This window comes from Siphateles boraxobius, unplaced genomic scaffold (assembly GCF_051911475.1).
Source record: "Siphateles boraxobius isolate OS27281-9 unplaced genomic scaffold, OSU_SipBor_1 29, whole genome shotgun sequence".
NCBI classification, from domain to species: Eukaryota; Metazoa; Chordata; class Actinopteri; order Cypriniformes; family Leuciscidae; genus Siphateles; species Siphateles boraxobius.
This window is the reverse complement of record NW_027508908.1, coordinates 5358345-5374135: the sequence shown is the minus strand read 5'-3', so window position 1 is coordinate 5374135 and position 15791 is coordinate 5358345. Positions and strand designations below refer to the sequence as shown.

The window sequence follows — 15791 nt, the reverse complement described above, 5'->3', positions numbered from 1 at the left end:
GTCCATACAGTATATCCTCTGGCAGTCCCTCTGGCAGATTCATTTGCTGATTCTTTCAGTTGCAAAACAAGCATCTGCATTTGAAATTGCATACTTCCCTATATTGTAAGTGAAATTGTGACAACAGTATGTGACAAAAGAATTTTGCGCTGCATAAATTATAAATTATATATAGACTAATCCTTATTAAAGTAACAAAAGTTCTTTAGTCAAGAGCAGGGAGTGTCTATTCCCTTTGTTCTTTGATTAACTTTAATGACAGAGATAATTAGTGGCTACTGTGTACTTACCCTTTAAGACTAGCCGCTGATGACAGAGATGCGGATCTCACACGCGCCTCATTCTCTCACGAGTTACAACTCACAACTCTTTATGTTGATCATAAGACTGCTCTTATGTTATGAAGATACTAGACAAAAAGACATTTTGGCATAAGCAGAGACGCCCAGACTTTCCTCTCCCTATACACTTCCTCCAGCTCTTCCCGGGGGAATACCGAGGCGTTCCCAGGCCAGCCGGGAGACATAATTCCCCCAGCGTGTCCTAGATCTTCCTCGGGGTCTCCTCCTGGTGAGACGCGCCTGAAACACCTCCCCGGGAAGGCGTCCAGGAGGCATCCGGAACAGATGCCCGAGTCACCTCTCTCACAAACAGTCTGTTTCTCCAGGAACTTTACCGCAGAAAAAAATATGTTTACAGCCAGGTGTCCTAAGTTGTTTTGGTCGATACAGCTAATTTTGCCATTCATGACAACTGTGAGGGGGGTGAATTTTTTTTAGAACTCATCCGTTTAAATTATATTAAGCCTTAAAATGCTGCATAATCAAGGGCGTGGGCACTTGAGTGACAGGTGGATTGCCGCTGCTGTTACTAGCCGTTTATCTACTCTCTATTAGCCATCATGTCACCTCAGCTGATTCCAGCTGCTGAACTTGTCATCTCTGCCGTGTTTGTACTTTTTTCGGGATTATTTCATACAGTTTATTACACGCCACCTTTATACCTTCACCCACGCCGTTGGATTCCGTCGTTGTCGAGTGTCGAGAGAACAACCTGCGCTGTCCTTCAGTTGTTTTCCTCTGTGAACATGCTCTCGTGGATGTCTGACAATATCGTTGCTTTTTGGAGTTCAGATTTAAAAACGTCTAAGATCTAAAGTTAGAGGCCACACTCGTTCTGCTGTACCGTTGATCTTAAGGAGCAGATAGACTATAATATGCTTATTTAACTTTTTAGTGTTCAATAAAAAGTACCGTCAGATGAAATCCTGCAGGTGTCAGTGCTTTCTCTTCGTCCCTTAAATGAGCGCGGATTTCTAGTGCATTACTTGACTTTCTTAGGTAATATCCATCAGAATTGAAAATGGACTGAATAAAGCTCTCTACGAACTTGACGTGCGATGCCGCGCTGACTGACATGTATGCGCATGAATCACTGTCACACACACGCTCAGAGCATATATTGTAAGTTACTGTATGAGAATAATAATGCATCACAATACACAGTCTCATGGTTAGTTTTTTCTTTTAACTATTATAGTATTTCAAAGGGCAAAAACATGAACTTTAACTATTGGCTTTAGGTCTACTTCTTCAAGTCAGCTGTCACTTTAGCGCACGGCCAGTAGCACATTAGCTACTTAGCCTGCTGAGCAAACTCGATCACGTTGAGCTAGGCGGGTGTAGTTTCAGCATCCAGGCACCTCAACTCCTCCCACATCCCGCCTTTTTGCCCATTTTTGTTTATCCGGGAGTGACGCACTGTGACGCGCTTCCAAGATGGCAACGAGCGACTCCGCCCACTTTAGGCTTCAAAAACGCTCTTCAGAAACCTACGGGTGACGTTATGGACACTACGTCCATATTTTTTTACAGTCTATGGCCTTGACCTGCAGCTCAGCTTCTTCTTTACCACGACAAACTGGTACATTGGCCGCATTACTGCAGAAGCTGCACCGATCCGTCTGTCAATCTCCCGTTCCATCCTTCCCTCACTCGTGAACAAGACCCCAAGATTGAACTCCTCCACTTGAGCCAGGAACTCTCCACCAACCTGAAGTGAGCAAGCCATCCTTTTCTGACTGAGAACCATGGCCTCGGACTTGGAGGTGCTGATTCTCATCCCAGCCACTTCAGACTGAAGTGCAAACGGTTGCAAACCGTCCCAGTGCACGCCGAAGGTCCTGGTCTGATGAGGCCAACATGATAACATCATCCGCAAAAAGCAGAGACGAAATCGTGTGGTCCCCAAACCGGACAACCTCCGGCCCAAAAATTATGAACAGAACAGGTGACAAAGGGCAGCCCTTCCGGAGTCCAACATGCACCGGGAACAAGTCTGACTTACTGCCGGCATTGCGAACCAAGCTCCTGCTCCGGTCGTACAGAGACCGGACAGCCCTTAACAGAGAACCCCATACTCCCAGAGCACCCTCCACAGGACATTGCGAGGGACACAGTCAAATGCCTTCTCCAAATCCACAAAGCACATGTGGATTTGTTGGGCAAACTCCCATGAACCCTCCAGCACCCTGGAGAGGGTATAGAGCTGGTCCAGTGTTCCACGACTAGGATGAAAACCACACTGTTCCTCTTGAATCCGGGGTTCAACTATCGGCTGAATTCTCCTCTCCACTACCCTGGAATAGACTTTCCTGGGGAGGCTGAGAAGTGTGATCCCCCTGTAGTTGGATAACACCCTCCGGGTCCCCTTTCTTGAAAAGAGGGACCACCAGAGGTACTATCCCCGACCGCCATGCGAAGCTGCAGTGGCATGTAAGCCAAGAGAGCCCCACAACATCCAGAGACTTGAGGTACTCAGGGCAGATCTCATCCACCCCCGGTGCCTTGCCACTGAGGAGCTTCTTAACTACCTTGGTGACTTCAGCTTGGGTGGTGGACGAGTCCCCCTCTGAGCCCTCTGCCTCTGCTTCTTCAATGGAAGACGTGTTGGTCGGATTGAGGAGATCCTCTAAGTATTCCTTCCACCAGCCGACGATATCCCCAGTTGAGGTCAACAGCCGCCCTAACAAACAGTGTTGCTAGGGGACTGTTTCCCCCTCCTGAGGTGCTGGATGGTTTGCCATAATTTCTTCGGGTCCAACCGATAGTCCTTCTTCATGGCCTCATTTAACTCCTCCCAGGCCCGATTTTTTGCCTTCACAACCACCCGGGCTACAGTCCACTTGACCTGCCGCTACCCATCAGCTGCCTCAGGAGTAGGCTTGGGAATCGGTTCCAGGTTCCGGTTTGGAACCGGTTCCAAACGTTCCGATCCATCGGAAATCGTACACGTCCACACGTTAACGATTCCACTAATGATTCCGAATGTTCCGTTACATCCATTCCCGCGTCGCGGCATGACGTCGGTCACAGACACAGTATGCGACTGGATCCATTCCCGCGTCGCGGCATGACGTTACAGTATGCGACTGGATTTTTAAATCCCCCAAAAGCGCGATGGCTACGAGACGTAAACGATCGAGAGTGTGGCTTCATTTTACAAAAAAAAACGATCAGCAACATTCAGAGTGTAATGTTTGCAAAGCGGTTCTCGCTTGTAAGGGGGGGGGAGCACAACAAATATGCTCAAACATTTAAATAACATCTTTGGCATTAAATACCAGGAGTGCACTATATTTGACAGCCTGCGGTCCACAAACAATGGTAGGTAGGCTTATAAGTTATATCAAAACATTAATGCTAGATAAGTGACCAATTGATGAAGTTTTTGTGAACACAATAAAAGTTAAAGTTAAAATGTAAACCATGATACATTGTTTACTCTTTTATAGTTTAGCACACACGAGTCGACTAAGTGTGATTACAATACAAAGCTTTGTTTTAGAAATGTTTACTTTTTTTAGAAATTTCAATACATTCAACTTCTGTATTGATATTGCACACTTGGTTTTCATTCTCTAAAACCACTTTAGACATTTAAAGCTAACAAATCTCAAAGCCACCCTGTAAGTGTTCAGCAAATGGTACAGGGATCAATATGGGAATCGATAAGGAATCGCATCGATAAGCAGACTCAACAATGGCATCGATATCGATAATTTCTTAACGATGCCCATCCCTACTCAGGAGTCCCACTAGCCAGCCAGGTCTGATAGGACTCCTTCTTCAGCTTGACGGCATCCCTTACTTCTGGTGTCCACCACCGGGTTCGGGGATTGCCGCCTCGTCAGGCACCGGAGACCGTACAACCACAGCTCCGAGTGGCTGCATCGACAATGGAGTTGGAGAACATGGCCCACTCGGACTCAATGTCTCCAGACTCCATCGGGATCTGGTCGAAGATCTGCCGGAGGTGGGAGTTGAACATATCTCTGACAGGGGACTTGGGCAAACGTTCCCAACAGACCCACGAGTCGCTGCCCACGTGGGCGTTGAAGTCCCCCAGCAGAACGACAGAGTCCCCAATCGGAGCACTTTCCAGCACCCCTCCCAGAGACTCAGAGAGGGCCGGGTACTCTGCACTGCCGTTCGGCCCGTAGGCACACACGACAGTGAGAGACCTTTCCCAGATCCGAAGGCGCAGGGAAGCGACCCCCTCGTTCACCAGGGTGTACTCCAACACATGGCGGCTGAGTTGGGGGGCTATAAGCAAACCCACACCAGCCCACCGTCTCTCACCATGGGTAACTCTAGAGTGGTAGAGAGTCCAGCCTCTCTCAAGGAGTGTGGTTCCAGAGCCCAAGCTGTGTGTGGAGGTGAGCCAGACAGTCTCTAGTCGGTACCTCTCAACCTCCTGCACAAGCCCAGGCTCCTTCCCTGCCAGCGAGGTAAAGTTCCACGTCCCTAAAGCGAGCCCCAACCCCGGTTCTGGCTCCAGGGTGAGGCCCCGGCTGTGCCATGCCGGGCAACGTCCTTGATATATTATGTCTCATAACGGGCTTCTGAACTAAGAGCGGTTCAGTAGCCCAGTATTACTTAAATAATAATATTTAATAAATTTGTTGTATTATATATTCACATCTATTCATTTTTTTTATTATTCACAATATGGCATGGTTTCTCACATTTGCTTTTCCAGGACTGACGACAAATTTGTATAATCAAACTGAAATGATGTGTATCATGAGACAAACTTTGATATTGCATTAGAGACTCACAAACTAAAGAACTGTTTCCTTGTAGGCTAAGGTAAACAGTTTAAAGAGAGAGGTCACAAGTAAACTTGCATTGCTTTACGGTGGTAGGAAGACCGGGGCTTTGCTTCCCTCTGAGGTGCCCTTTTACAGTATATAATTACAATATAATCACTCACGCAGAGCATAATTCAATAGCATTACGCTATAGCTGTGTGGCTTTTCACAAAATAAATGTCAGAGACTCAACTGAACCCTTTATAGTTAAGTAGTAGAACCTCCAGTAAATGTTTTAAACTGCTCTGATATTCCTTATGGTTTGTTGTTACTTCTAGCCAAATGACATCTATGTGATTAGTATGCATTCTGCCCATAACGGACCCCTCAAAGTCAGTTTTTTTGTCTTCCATTATAATGCAGTAAACTCAATAAGTATGTTACATAACTCTCTAAGACCCTAACGAGCTCAGTTTGGCTCGTTAGTCCCGTTTTGCTTGGGGACAGACCATCTTGACAAGCAGATGGGTTTAAGACACTTAAGCCTCAAATAGGGATCAGTTTTGGCCTGATGCTGCTAGAAGACTGTCCACTCAGAACTGCTCTTATGTCAGCCTGAAGACACCAACCACCTGTTCAGAAGTTCAAAACCCTGAGAATTAGTTTAAGTGTGCCAAAACCATATGATCTGTCCTTCAGGGCTCACAATAGGGGAAGTTTATATGTGACATAGTTTTGTGCTTCAAACCGTTGAGAAATTGTTGAGATATAGGGCCAGATTTACTAACAGCTTGCAAACCCTCTTTTGGCGTTAAAAAACTACTGTCAGGTTTTACTAAAGTAAAAAAAAAAGGCGTGGACAGGGTTATTTTTGTGGCTGACCTTATTGCATATGCATTAATTTGTAGGAGTTTCAGACGCAACATTTATGGCAGGAGAGTATTTAAATGAATCACGCAAGGTGATTTCCTAAGGTTTGCGCTCGTCGATGTACTGGTGTTTGCGCCATAATTAACTGCCCCCAAAAAACATGTCTTAAACCAGATGCTAGTTTCTGCTGCTCTTGGTAGATTGCATTGGTCATTTTGGAAATACTGTGTTCTTAATTTGCTCGTCGTCATTAGATCACGCACATAACTTTACACTCCCGTCTGCGCTTTTTTTTGAATTGCGCTCGCACGCTAATTTCCACTGTTTAGTAATTCGGGCCCTTAGTGCTTTAAATGGGGACGGTCATAAAACACTTGACAGAAATATATATTTTTTGAACATACATTAAATAATTAAGACAAAGTAAAATATAATTAAGTAAAATATATACTGATTTATGAAATATAGTGTATTTAACAATATATAAATTTGAATGATTTTAGTGATATGCTCTTCTCTGAAGTTTATTTTAAGTATGTGCTTCTGCGGTTGAAACATTGATTTGGTGATTACATGATACAGTATATTTCAGTAAGTTGGACTGTATCTTTCAACATACTTTATGATGGTCATTCATGTTTTGTGCTATAACCAATAGTAAAGAGGAAGAGATCATCATCAAAAATGATCATGCACACAAAAAAAGTTTTTCATAACATAAGTCTTGTTTTTTACAAGACTTCCAACTCACTTACAGTTCAAACGTTTGGGGTCAGTAAGATTTTTTAATGTCTTCTTTAAAGATACAGTAAAAACACAGATTTTGCTAAATATTGTTATAGTTTAAAATAACTTTTCAGCATCAATACTCTAGTCTACAGTGTCATGTGATCCTTCAGAAATCATGTAATATGCTGATTTGGTGCTCAAATTCATTTATTATTAATATCAGTGCTGAAAACAGTTGTGCTGCTTAATATTACTGTGGAAACTCAAAAGAACAGCGTTTATTTAAAATGGAAATATTTTGTAACATTGTAAATGTTTTTGATCAATTTAATGTATCCTTGCTAAATAGAAGTATTCAGTTCTTTAAAAAATCTTACTGACCCCAAACTTTTGAACAGTAGTGTAATAAGAAAGCGATACTTTTTCTGCTAATTTGTTATTTATCTGCAACTTTTGTGCAAAGCATCTTATAGTTTATCAATCCAATATCCCTTGAGGTTATCCTGAGGTTAAGTATCTTAAAGACCCAGTGGTGATAGTTCACAAATCGTACCTCTGTGAATATTTGGGTTGAGCTTTGACCACTAGGCTCCAGGTGCCTGGATGTTTTTACCGACACTACTCTTAGATTGTTCAGATGTGTTACTGTCTGGGCCCTTCATGCACTGTGAGGAAAGGACACGCATTGCAGTTTCCCACATTCTGCTCCTCGTGTGAGTCAGATGTGAGGAGGGAAATACGGAGGGTGGATTGTGGGGTTCTGCTGGAATGGGGTCAGTCAGACAGGCCCTGGTTTACGTGGCAGTGTGTTCAGTGTGACGTCAGACTAGCTAACCTTGTTTACACAAGATTCAGGGTTCTGTGGAGGAGTGGAGGGGCCATAAGGAGAGAGAACGAGAGAGAGCCGTGCGGAACAGATGGGAGTTTTAGGGGAAGAGGAATTAATGAATGTAGTTTGACCAATTAAAGATGTTAGCTACTGGAAAATGACAAGATGTTTAATTCAAATTTGTCCCAGGCATTTGTTCTGATGAAGTTGGCTTGTTTATAAGGAATTCATGTAATTATTGTAAAAAATTATACTGTCTCCAGAATTATGTTTAACTGTGAAAACTATAAATGACAGCTGAATTTTCAGTGGCCATGTTGGCATTTTATATTTATTATAATTATATAAACAATACATTATAATTGATAAATTAATTATGATTATTTCATTATGTGTGTAGATTATCATTATTTTAAAAAAACATTTAAATGACGCATTTTGATGGATTTATTTTTGTTTTTAAAAGAAAGCCCCTGTAAGTGTTTTTATAGTTAACTAAAACTAAAACTATTTAAGAAAACATTTTAAATAAACAACTTAAAATAAAATAAAATATAAATATTAGATGAAACTCAAACTAAACAAAAATTTAGAAACTAGATTAAAATAAGATTTGAACAAGCTGAAAAAATGACAAAATGCACATAACAATAGAATAATAAAACTTTTTAATTTTAAAAATATGTTTCAAAGTTTTAATGTGAACTGCTTATAATAAAAAGATTTAAAAAAAATCTATATAATAAAAATCAACCCCTGGGGCATAAAAGTTCTCCAAAACTCATGTGACCTCTTTGCCAAAACAAAATTGGTCAGCATATGGTTTGATTTAATTTGTTGATATTTTCTTGATTTTGCAAGTCTACATGCTGAGCCTTCATAGCCAACAATTGAATCAGTTCAAAATATTAAAATCAACATAACCGTCTTTTACATAGCGCCTAAAATATCTCCAGTGTGCTATAGGGAATGCAAATGCCAAGAGATGTCTAACCACACCGATCAAAGAGTCTCTCTCTTTCGACAAGGATGTCCAAAATGCACAAGTTTTGTATTTATCTTCAGATATGTTTATGGTAATACAATAGCATGGGTGAAACACAATTCCTTCCACACAAAAGTAAGAAAGACATATATGTTTCCTGTAATGGAGGTAGGTTGACCGTTTGGGGTCAGGAAAGAGACGTAAATTACAGTGAGAGAAACCAAAACAGACGTTCACTCAGTTCTAACAGCAGTGACCTGAGCTTAATCACCAGTGTGTGTGTGTGTGTGTGTGTGTGTGTGTGTGTGTGTGTGTGTGTGTGTGTGTGTGTGTGTGTGTGTGTGTGTGTGTGTGTGTGTTTGTGTGTGTCGATTTATCATAGTGGGAGTGGGAGAGATTGAGAATATGTTCATAACATTAAGTGTTTCAGCGTTTCTGTGTGAAGGAAGGGTCAGAGAGGTGGAAAGTTAATATCTGTCAGATGTGAACAGCTTCACTAAAGGGAGGGATGTGGGGGTATGGAGCATTTTTTAATTATTCGACCTCCAAGACACTTGAGTCAGTTTAATTCAAACTCCATGAAGGTTGGTGGAGTACAGTGTTGACCTCGAGATCAACCCTGAGCTGGAAAGTAGGAAGGATTGTCATGACAGCAAAACAAAAATGAAATATTCAATACCTTTTTTAATACTAAAGGAATAACAACTCATATATTTATTTTTTAAAGTTAATATGTGTACTAAAATACTATGGAATGTAGCTAATGTTCTTGTTAAGTAAAAAAAAGTTTTTCCAAATCATTATTTTAAAGTGAACAGTTAGAAATGAAGAGCGTAAATAAATTAAGAGCATTTAAAGATTTATTTTCTCCCTTTCTCGTTATTATTGTTGTTTAGTTAAAGTGACCCTATTATGCCTGCTATTATTCCGGCTCGAATGCCATCCTATGGTCTTCACTGGCTGCCCGTGAGCAACATCTACTTTAACCCGCCCTCAAACACTGTAGTTGTAGCTGAGGCCTGGTAGAGTCTGGTTTGTGTTGTCGAGAATACACTGTTTTCTGCGCTGTGAAAGCAAATCCACTTTGCATGCACTACCAAAAGATTAGGACTCTAGGGCTCGAATTGATACGATAAAACCGACACCATCGTTACTCTTCATATCACTTATCATGAGCTGAGGAAGCCTTCATATCTGAAAGGCGTTTAGCATTTTTTAAGCAGCAGACCAATCACAACAGACTGAGCCATCTGACCAATCACAGCCGAGTAGGCCCTCGGAAAGGAGGAGTTTAGAGAGACCGGATCGAGTCTTTGTGGTAACAGATACTAGTTATTTTTTTTTTTTGTCAACTTGGTATCAAAGCACTAGTACTTTTGACACCCATATACAAAATTATAGTTTTGCAGCTTTTTATGCCGCAATCATGTTTAACGTAATCTAGAAGATTTTGAATCTAGATCTGATAAAGTTTTGGAAGTTATTAGTGCTCCTTTGAAGCCAAAAGGGGACAAAAATATTACCATGTTCGCCAGTTCGCCTGTTAAGCTGATGCCATTCTTCAGTGTTCAGATCAGGGTTTGGGTGGGAAACAATCCCTATGTTTATGAAAGGCTAACCACTGCACGGATCAAATTTTACATTTTTATTCGTTGTGTTAATCAAATAGACTGTAGGGGGAAAGAAATGTCAGGAATGAATGGATTAGGAGACGGAGGTGTTAAAAGGAGCGGAAGGGTGGAGGGATATTGGGCGAGGTTCGTCCTGTGGGGTATAAACGCAACGGCGAGTACCTCTTGAATTCTGCCAGTTTTAAGTGCGTTCATTGTTTACACAGGTTAAATTACACCTCATTTTTTGGTGTCATACATGCAAGGGCCTTTGCCGGGAATCCATTAAAGTGTTGAAAAGAAATAAATTATAAAAACAAAGTAATTGTTCCTGTCAGCCGAGACGTCTCCCCCGACGCCTTCTCATATTTTTTACCGATAGTGACGTGTGACATTTAATTTCCTGATGGAGATTGGTCTGTGTGTGTGTGATAACAGAGGAGATATTAGGAAACTCTGCTGTGACCTCAACTTCTTTTTTGCATTGCCTTTCCAGGCAAAAGATTTGTCAGAGCACACACACACAGTCACATTGTTTTTCAACAGCATGTGACGCTTTATGGGTATTGTAACCAGATGGCGCCTTGCTTAATAACTCTGTTAAGCTGCACTATTCACTGCACTATTTACCATTTATCCGGTATGGGATATTTGGCAAATCCAGTTAAGAAGATGCTGAGATGTGTTAGGCAACGGGATTGCCTATTTATTTTGTTGTGTAAAAATACACATTTAGCTTAAGGGACATTTAATAGTATTTGTTGCACTAAATTTGTTTTGATAAAAACAAATCATTGGCAGCATGATATTCATTGCTGTGTTACATAAAATTTGTTCACATTACAGCAACCTAAATGTGGATGAAAATAACTTTGCCACAAAATTATTCAATGCTCCTAAAACTTGGCTGCATTTTCTAAGAAGTATATAATTTCCTATCATAGGGCGAACTCTAATGTCAAAGCTATTGCTAATGGCCTATAAACAAGTCACAAATTTGGAGGAAGTCTGTATTGCAGGACATAAAAAAAGGTTACTTTGGCTGGATTTTGTAGCTTGAAAACATGCAATGCTGGCTGTTGTGTCTTTTCCCACTCTGTTCTGACTAACATTTGTGCTCCTTTTCTTCTCCATTTCTTTCCTTTCCTCTCCTCTCTTTTCCGCTGCCCTCAGTTTGGATGTATGGCCTTCAGGACAGTCCAACCAAGTCTGAGGCCTCAGGTAACTGCTTTATATGTGTGTCACTTTTCCTTTTGCAACTTTTGCAACTGTTACTTTTCCTTTTGCAACTCCGCAATGTGGTAATTTTTCCAGTTTTTACAAGAATGACTCCTAAAACAGCTCTTGCCCAGAGTCCAAAATTAACATCCTTCTAGCGCCAAATGTTAGTCAAAATTGACTTTGGCAAAGAAAAAATATACCATGAATCACCATTTGATGATAACTTCATTAGGAATTGCAACATAATACTTGGTATCAATTGCATTGTCTGATTTGAATTTTGAATTCAATATAATGATAAACATGACTTTCAAGAAGAGAGAAGTCCATGCACTAGGCAAGTGGTGTGTGTATGGAAATTGCTATTGGAATTTAACTGGCTAAAGAGGCATAAAAGATTGAACTGTTCTCCTAAAACATCAGGATGTAAAACCCTTTATTATTTAAGAGCAGATCTTTCATCTTTGTGGATTTACATTTGGCTTATAAAGTTTATGCTAGAAGACGAAATATTTATAATAGGTGTTGCAAGGCTAACAGTGCAGAAGAAAACGGAGGATGTAAAACATGACACGAGAGCCTGTGGTCCCCTCAGCGTTCTCCTGGGAAGTCTTTGAGACGACGGCCTGCAAATAAACATTTCAGAAAAGAATGCACTCTGTTTTCGGAAATAAATGCTGACGCTCACAGAGCTATAGCCCATGTGGAGTGTGTTTTCACCATGAACATCACACACACCCTACATATTTGGTCAATTTACTGCAAAACTAAGAAAACACACCCAGCTTAACAATTTTGAGCTAATATAACTTGTTAATTGCTAGTTAAAGATTGCCTACCAGCTAATAACCATATCATGTCCGACAAGCAAGAAACCTGTTTATGATGGATTTTCCACCAGGGGTAAAAGTAACAGTAAACGGACGCTAATGGAAAGTTTGGAATTAGAACTGTTTTCTTTGTGGTGACTGTCAGATGGAAGGGCAATATATCTGCCATTGGCACAAACAGCATTAAATGTCAAAAATATATTTCACAGTTGACTTCAGCACAACCCGCAAGTATTTGGTTGAGCAATGCAGTATGTTGTCATGTTAGCATGATGTGTGAGGCAACACTAATTAGCTTGTTCCATACTGAGGGTGATAGTGACAAGATACAGAACTCCTGCCCTGCTCTCTCTCTTCTCTCCAACAGCGTCGACAGCACCGAACAACTGAACTCAAAGGATTCCCTATAATCCTGATTTAAGGGCTCATGAGTGTTAAAACCCATTGCACTAGCAGCACAGACAGGCTGTTGGCATCATGACAGCTTGACATTGAATAAGAATACAAGACCTGATTGTATGCTAGATTTGTTTGGTACAAAATTTTAATTTGATTAATTTAACTAATATTTAATATTATTAAATAATAATATTAATTTGAGAGAATTTGTTAATACACCCTGAATTAATGAGCATCCTTTATCTACCAAGACTACATGAGTAAATTATTGTCTGTACAAAATAACACTAGGCCACTGCTATGGTAAAATGATCACCATATTCATATACCATGGTATTACATACATTTACCTTGTGTGTAAAAAGTTGTAAAGCAAAAGCACCTGCCTGCCACCTCTTTGGCCTTTAGAAATTAATAGAAGAAAAAAAAGATGCATTGCACATTTGATGTTTTTAAGAGCATGTAAGACATTTCCTATTAAAAGCCTCTAGGGTCCAGAAGACCACACTATGAGAAGAACTGGGAGAAAGCAACCACACAGTGTTTTGAAGTTCAAGCACATATAAAGAAACTACAGAAGTAGTTCTTAGAAGTACAAATATATCATTTGAAGTTTTAGTAACTATATGCAGAAAGTATTGAAATGCACAAGCCAGAAGCGTTTGATTTTCGTTTTAAAACATGGAACAGCAATTTCAGCCCATTTTATTGCTGTCATGTTTTTCTGAGTTAAACAGGATATTCAATTAAAAAACAAAACAGTACCAGTGAAAAGTTTGAGGCTGTTTCTTTCTTTTTTCTTTTTAAAGAAGTATTATAGTAAAAACAGTGAATATTTTTGAAATGTTATTACAATTTAAAATAACTGTTTTTTAAAATGTAATTTATTCTTGTGATGGAAAAGCTGAGTTTCTGAATCATTATTCCAGTCTTTAGTGTCACATGGTCTTTCAGACATTATTATAATACACTGATTTGGTGGTCAAATAATTTATTACATTTTTTATTATTATCATTATGTTTTCATTATGTTGAAAACAGCTGTGCTACTTAATATTGTTGTGAAAATTCACAATACATATATTTTTTTTAGGATTTTATTATAAATAATTTATACTTTAGTACTGTGAAAAATCTATTCTCGATTTCTACTCCATTCTACTGATTTGCACATATGATCATCTGATAGGGCCAGTGGAATCTTAAATGGATAGTTCATGCAAAAATTTGAATTCTGTCGTAATTTACTATCCCATTATTTTGGAGATTGAAAGGCCTAGTCCTTATTCACTCTCATTATGTGTAAAAAAAAAAAAAAAACAACAACAACAACAACAAAAAAGGATATTCTTCAGAAAATATACCTTTATGGAATAAAGCAAGTGATACAGGTTTAGGGCAACATAAGGTTGACTAAATAATTACAGCATTTACATTTTTGGCTGAAATATCCCTTAAAGTCATTGATGAAGAAGAACAGGTTAAAGAGATTGTCAGAGGAAATACAAAAGAAAGAGAGAAGAACAGAGTAAGAGAGTGTTGCTTAACCCCAGCTGAAATGCTTTCTTCTTGCGTTTCACATAAACACAGCTTCTCTCTCTTTACTCGGCCCACTCATATGTTTCTATTTAAGGCTTGGAGAGCAGTCTACCCTGATTGGCGTTTTTCGCTCTCCCCGTTTCAGCCAGATGGGAGGAGGGACGGAGAAAGAGAGAGAATTAGAGTGAAAAACGAGAAAGGGAGGGCAGGAGGGAGGGTGGGAGGCCTGTTCTTGCTCGTCTGATGAAGAAAAACTTTCTATTCCTCCACTCGCGAGTCACGTCCCCTACCGTAAACAGCTCTCTCCCAGTCTCTTTTCCCTTCCTAACATCCCTCCCCGTTTCCTCAGGAAAACCTTCACTTTATTATGGAGACCCGGCATCACCAAGTCCCTACCGAGCTCTCGAATCCCTGAAGGAAATTTACCTCGCATTACTTTTTCGTGATCGTTCTTCCCCCCCGTTCAAATGCAAGTCCAGCGAGGGCGAAGGTTCGTCTAAATGGCCCATCGTTGTGGAGCATGCTCAGTCAGCAGGAGTTTGAGTTGCGCTAGGCTTCGGAGAGCGGATGGCGGTGTACAGGGGTCAAGCCAGAGGTCGCTGGCAGGGCAGAGTTGGCGGGGGAGGTGCGGGGTTGGCGGGACGGTGGCTGACAGCCTGTTTCTTCTCCTCGCCGGCAGGACTGGACAGCAGTGAGCCCATGGTGCTGGAGCAGTACGTGGTGGTGGCCAACTACGAGCGGCAGGAGAACTCGGAGATCAGTCTAAAGGCTGGAGAGACGGTGGACGTGATCGAGAAGAGTGAAAGCGGTGAGTCCCTTAAGGCTAATTCACACCAAGGATAATAACGATATAGTACACTAAATTCAAAAAGAATAGCACCACACCACAACCATAATGATAACAGCACAGAGAAATTGTTGGAATCACTTTCAAAATGATTTTTTTCCCAGCTGAAAAAAACATTGACAGCCAATCAGAATTTACCTGACTTTGAAGAGTGCAAGCATTTAAAGTGGCAGGCATGCTTATAATAAACAAAACTATATTATGAATTGGTGTGGATGCAAATATCATTATAGTTACCTTTATAGTTCTAATTCTTGGTGTGAAATGCCCTTTACACACACACACACACACACACACACACACACACACACACACACACACACACACACACACACACACACACACACACACACACACACACACACACACAAACAAACTAATTGGGTTACCACGTGGTATTTATTGGCAAAACTGGTGTATACACAAACCACAAACACATAGTCACCTGCAAACGTTATTGCTTTCATATGCTCACGATCCAAATGTTAAGCGGATCTGTTTAATCTTTCTTGTCTTTTCTGATACATTCTTCCTCTTTGATGTTGAACTCCTCATTTAGTCTTTGTCCTTAAGATCCCCTGGTTCCCTCTTCTGACATTCCCCTCTCCCTGTAAATCTACAGTCTGGCTCTTGGCCCCACCTGGAGGTGTCGTATGGCCAGTTTTCTTGGCGGTTGGTGGGCCTGAACCCCCTCCAGATCTCTGGGATGGAGGCCAGATTGATCTGGAATGTCCATGAGATAGTCATGAGAAGTTTGTCAGTTGGAAGATGTGCTAATGGATCAAGGTCACACACACCATTAGAGTTCATGTGGAATGTAGAAATTGACAACAACAATGG

The 15791-nt window shown here is 40.7% G+C and overlaps 1 protein-coding gene across 8 annotated transcripts in view; it reads left to right on the top strand.

Moving 5' to 3' along the window:
• sh3pxd2aa (SH3 and PX domains 2Aa) overlaps positions 1-15791 on the top strand; it is a 131555-nt gene that overhangs the window by 79190 nt on the left and 36574 nt on the right. For 4 of the 8 annotated variants that reach the window (XM_077246255.1, XM_077246254.1, XM_077246250.1 and 1 more), the window contains exons 7-8: positions 11289-11336; positions 14784-14912. In XM_077246255.1, coding sequence (XP_077102370.1) covers positions 11289-11336; positions 14784-14912 — 177 coding nt within the window. The remainder of the gene's footprint in view (positions 1-11288; positions 11337-14783; positions 14913-15791) is intronic. The other 4 variants (XM_077246257.1, XM_077246252.1, XM_077246256.1 and 1 more) reach the window with 1 other exon arrangement.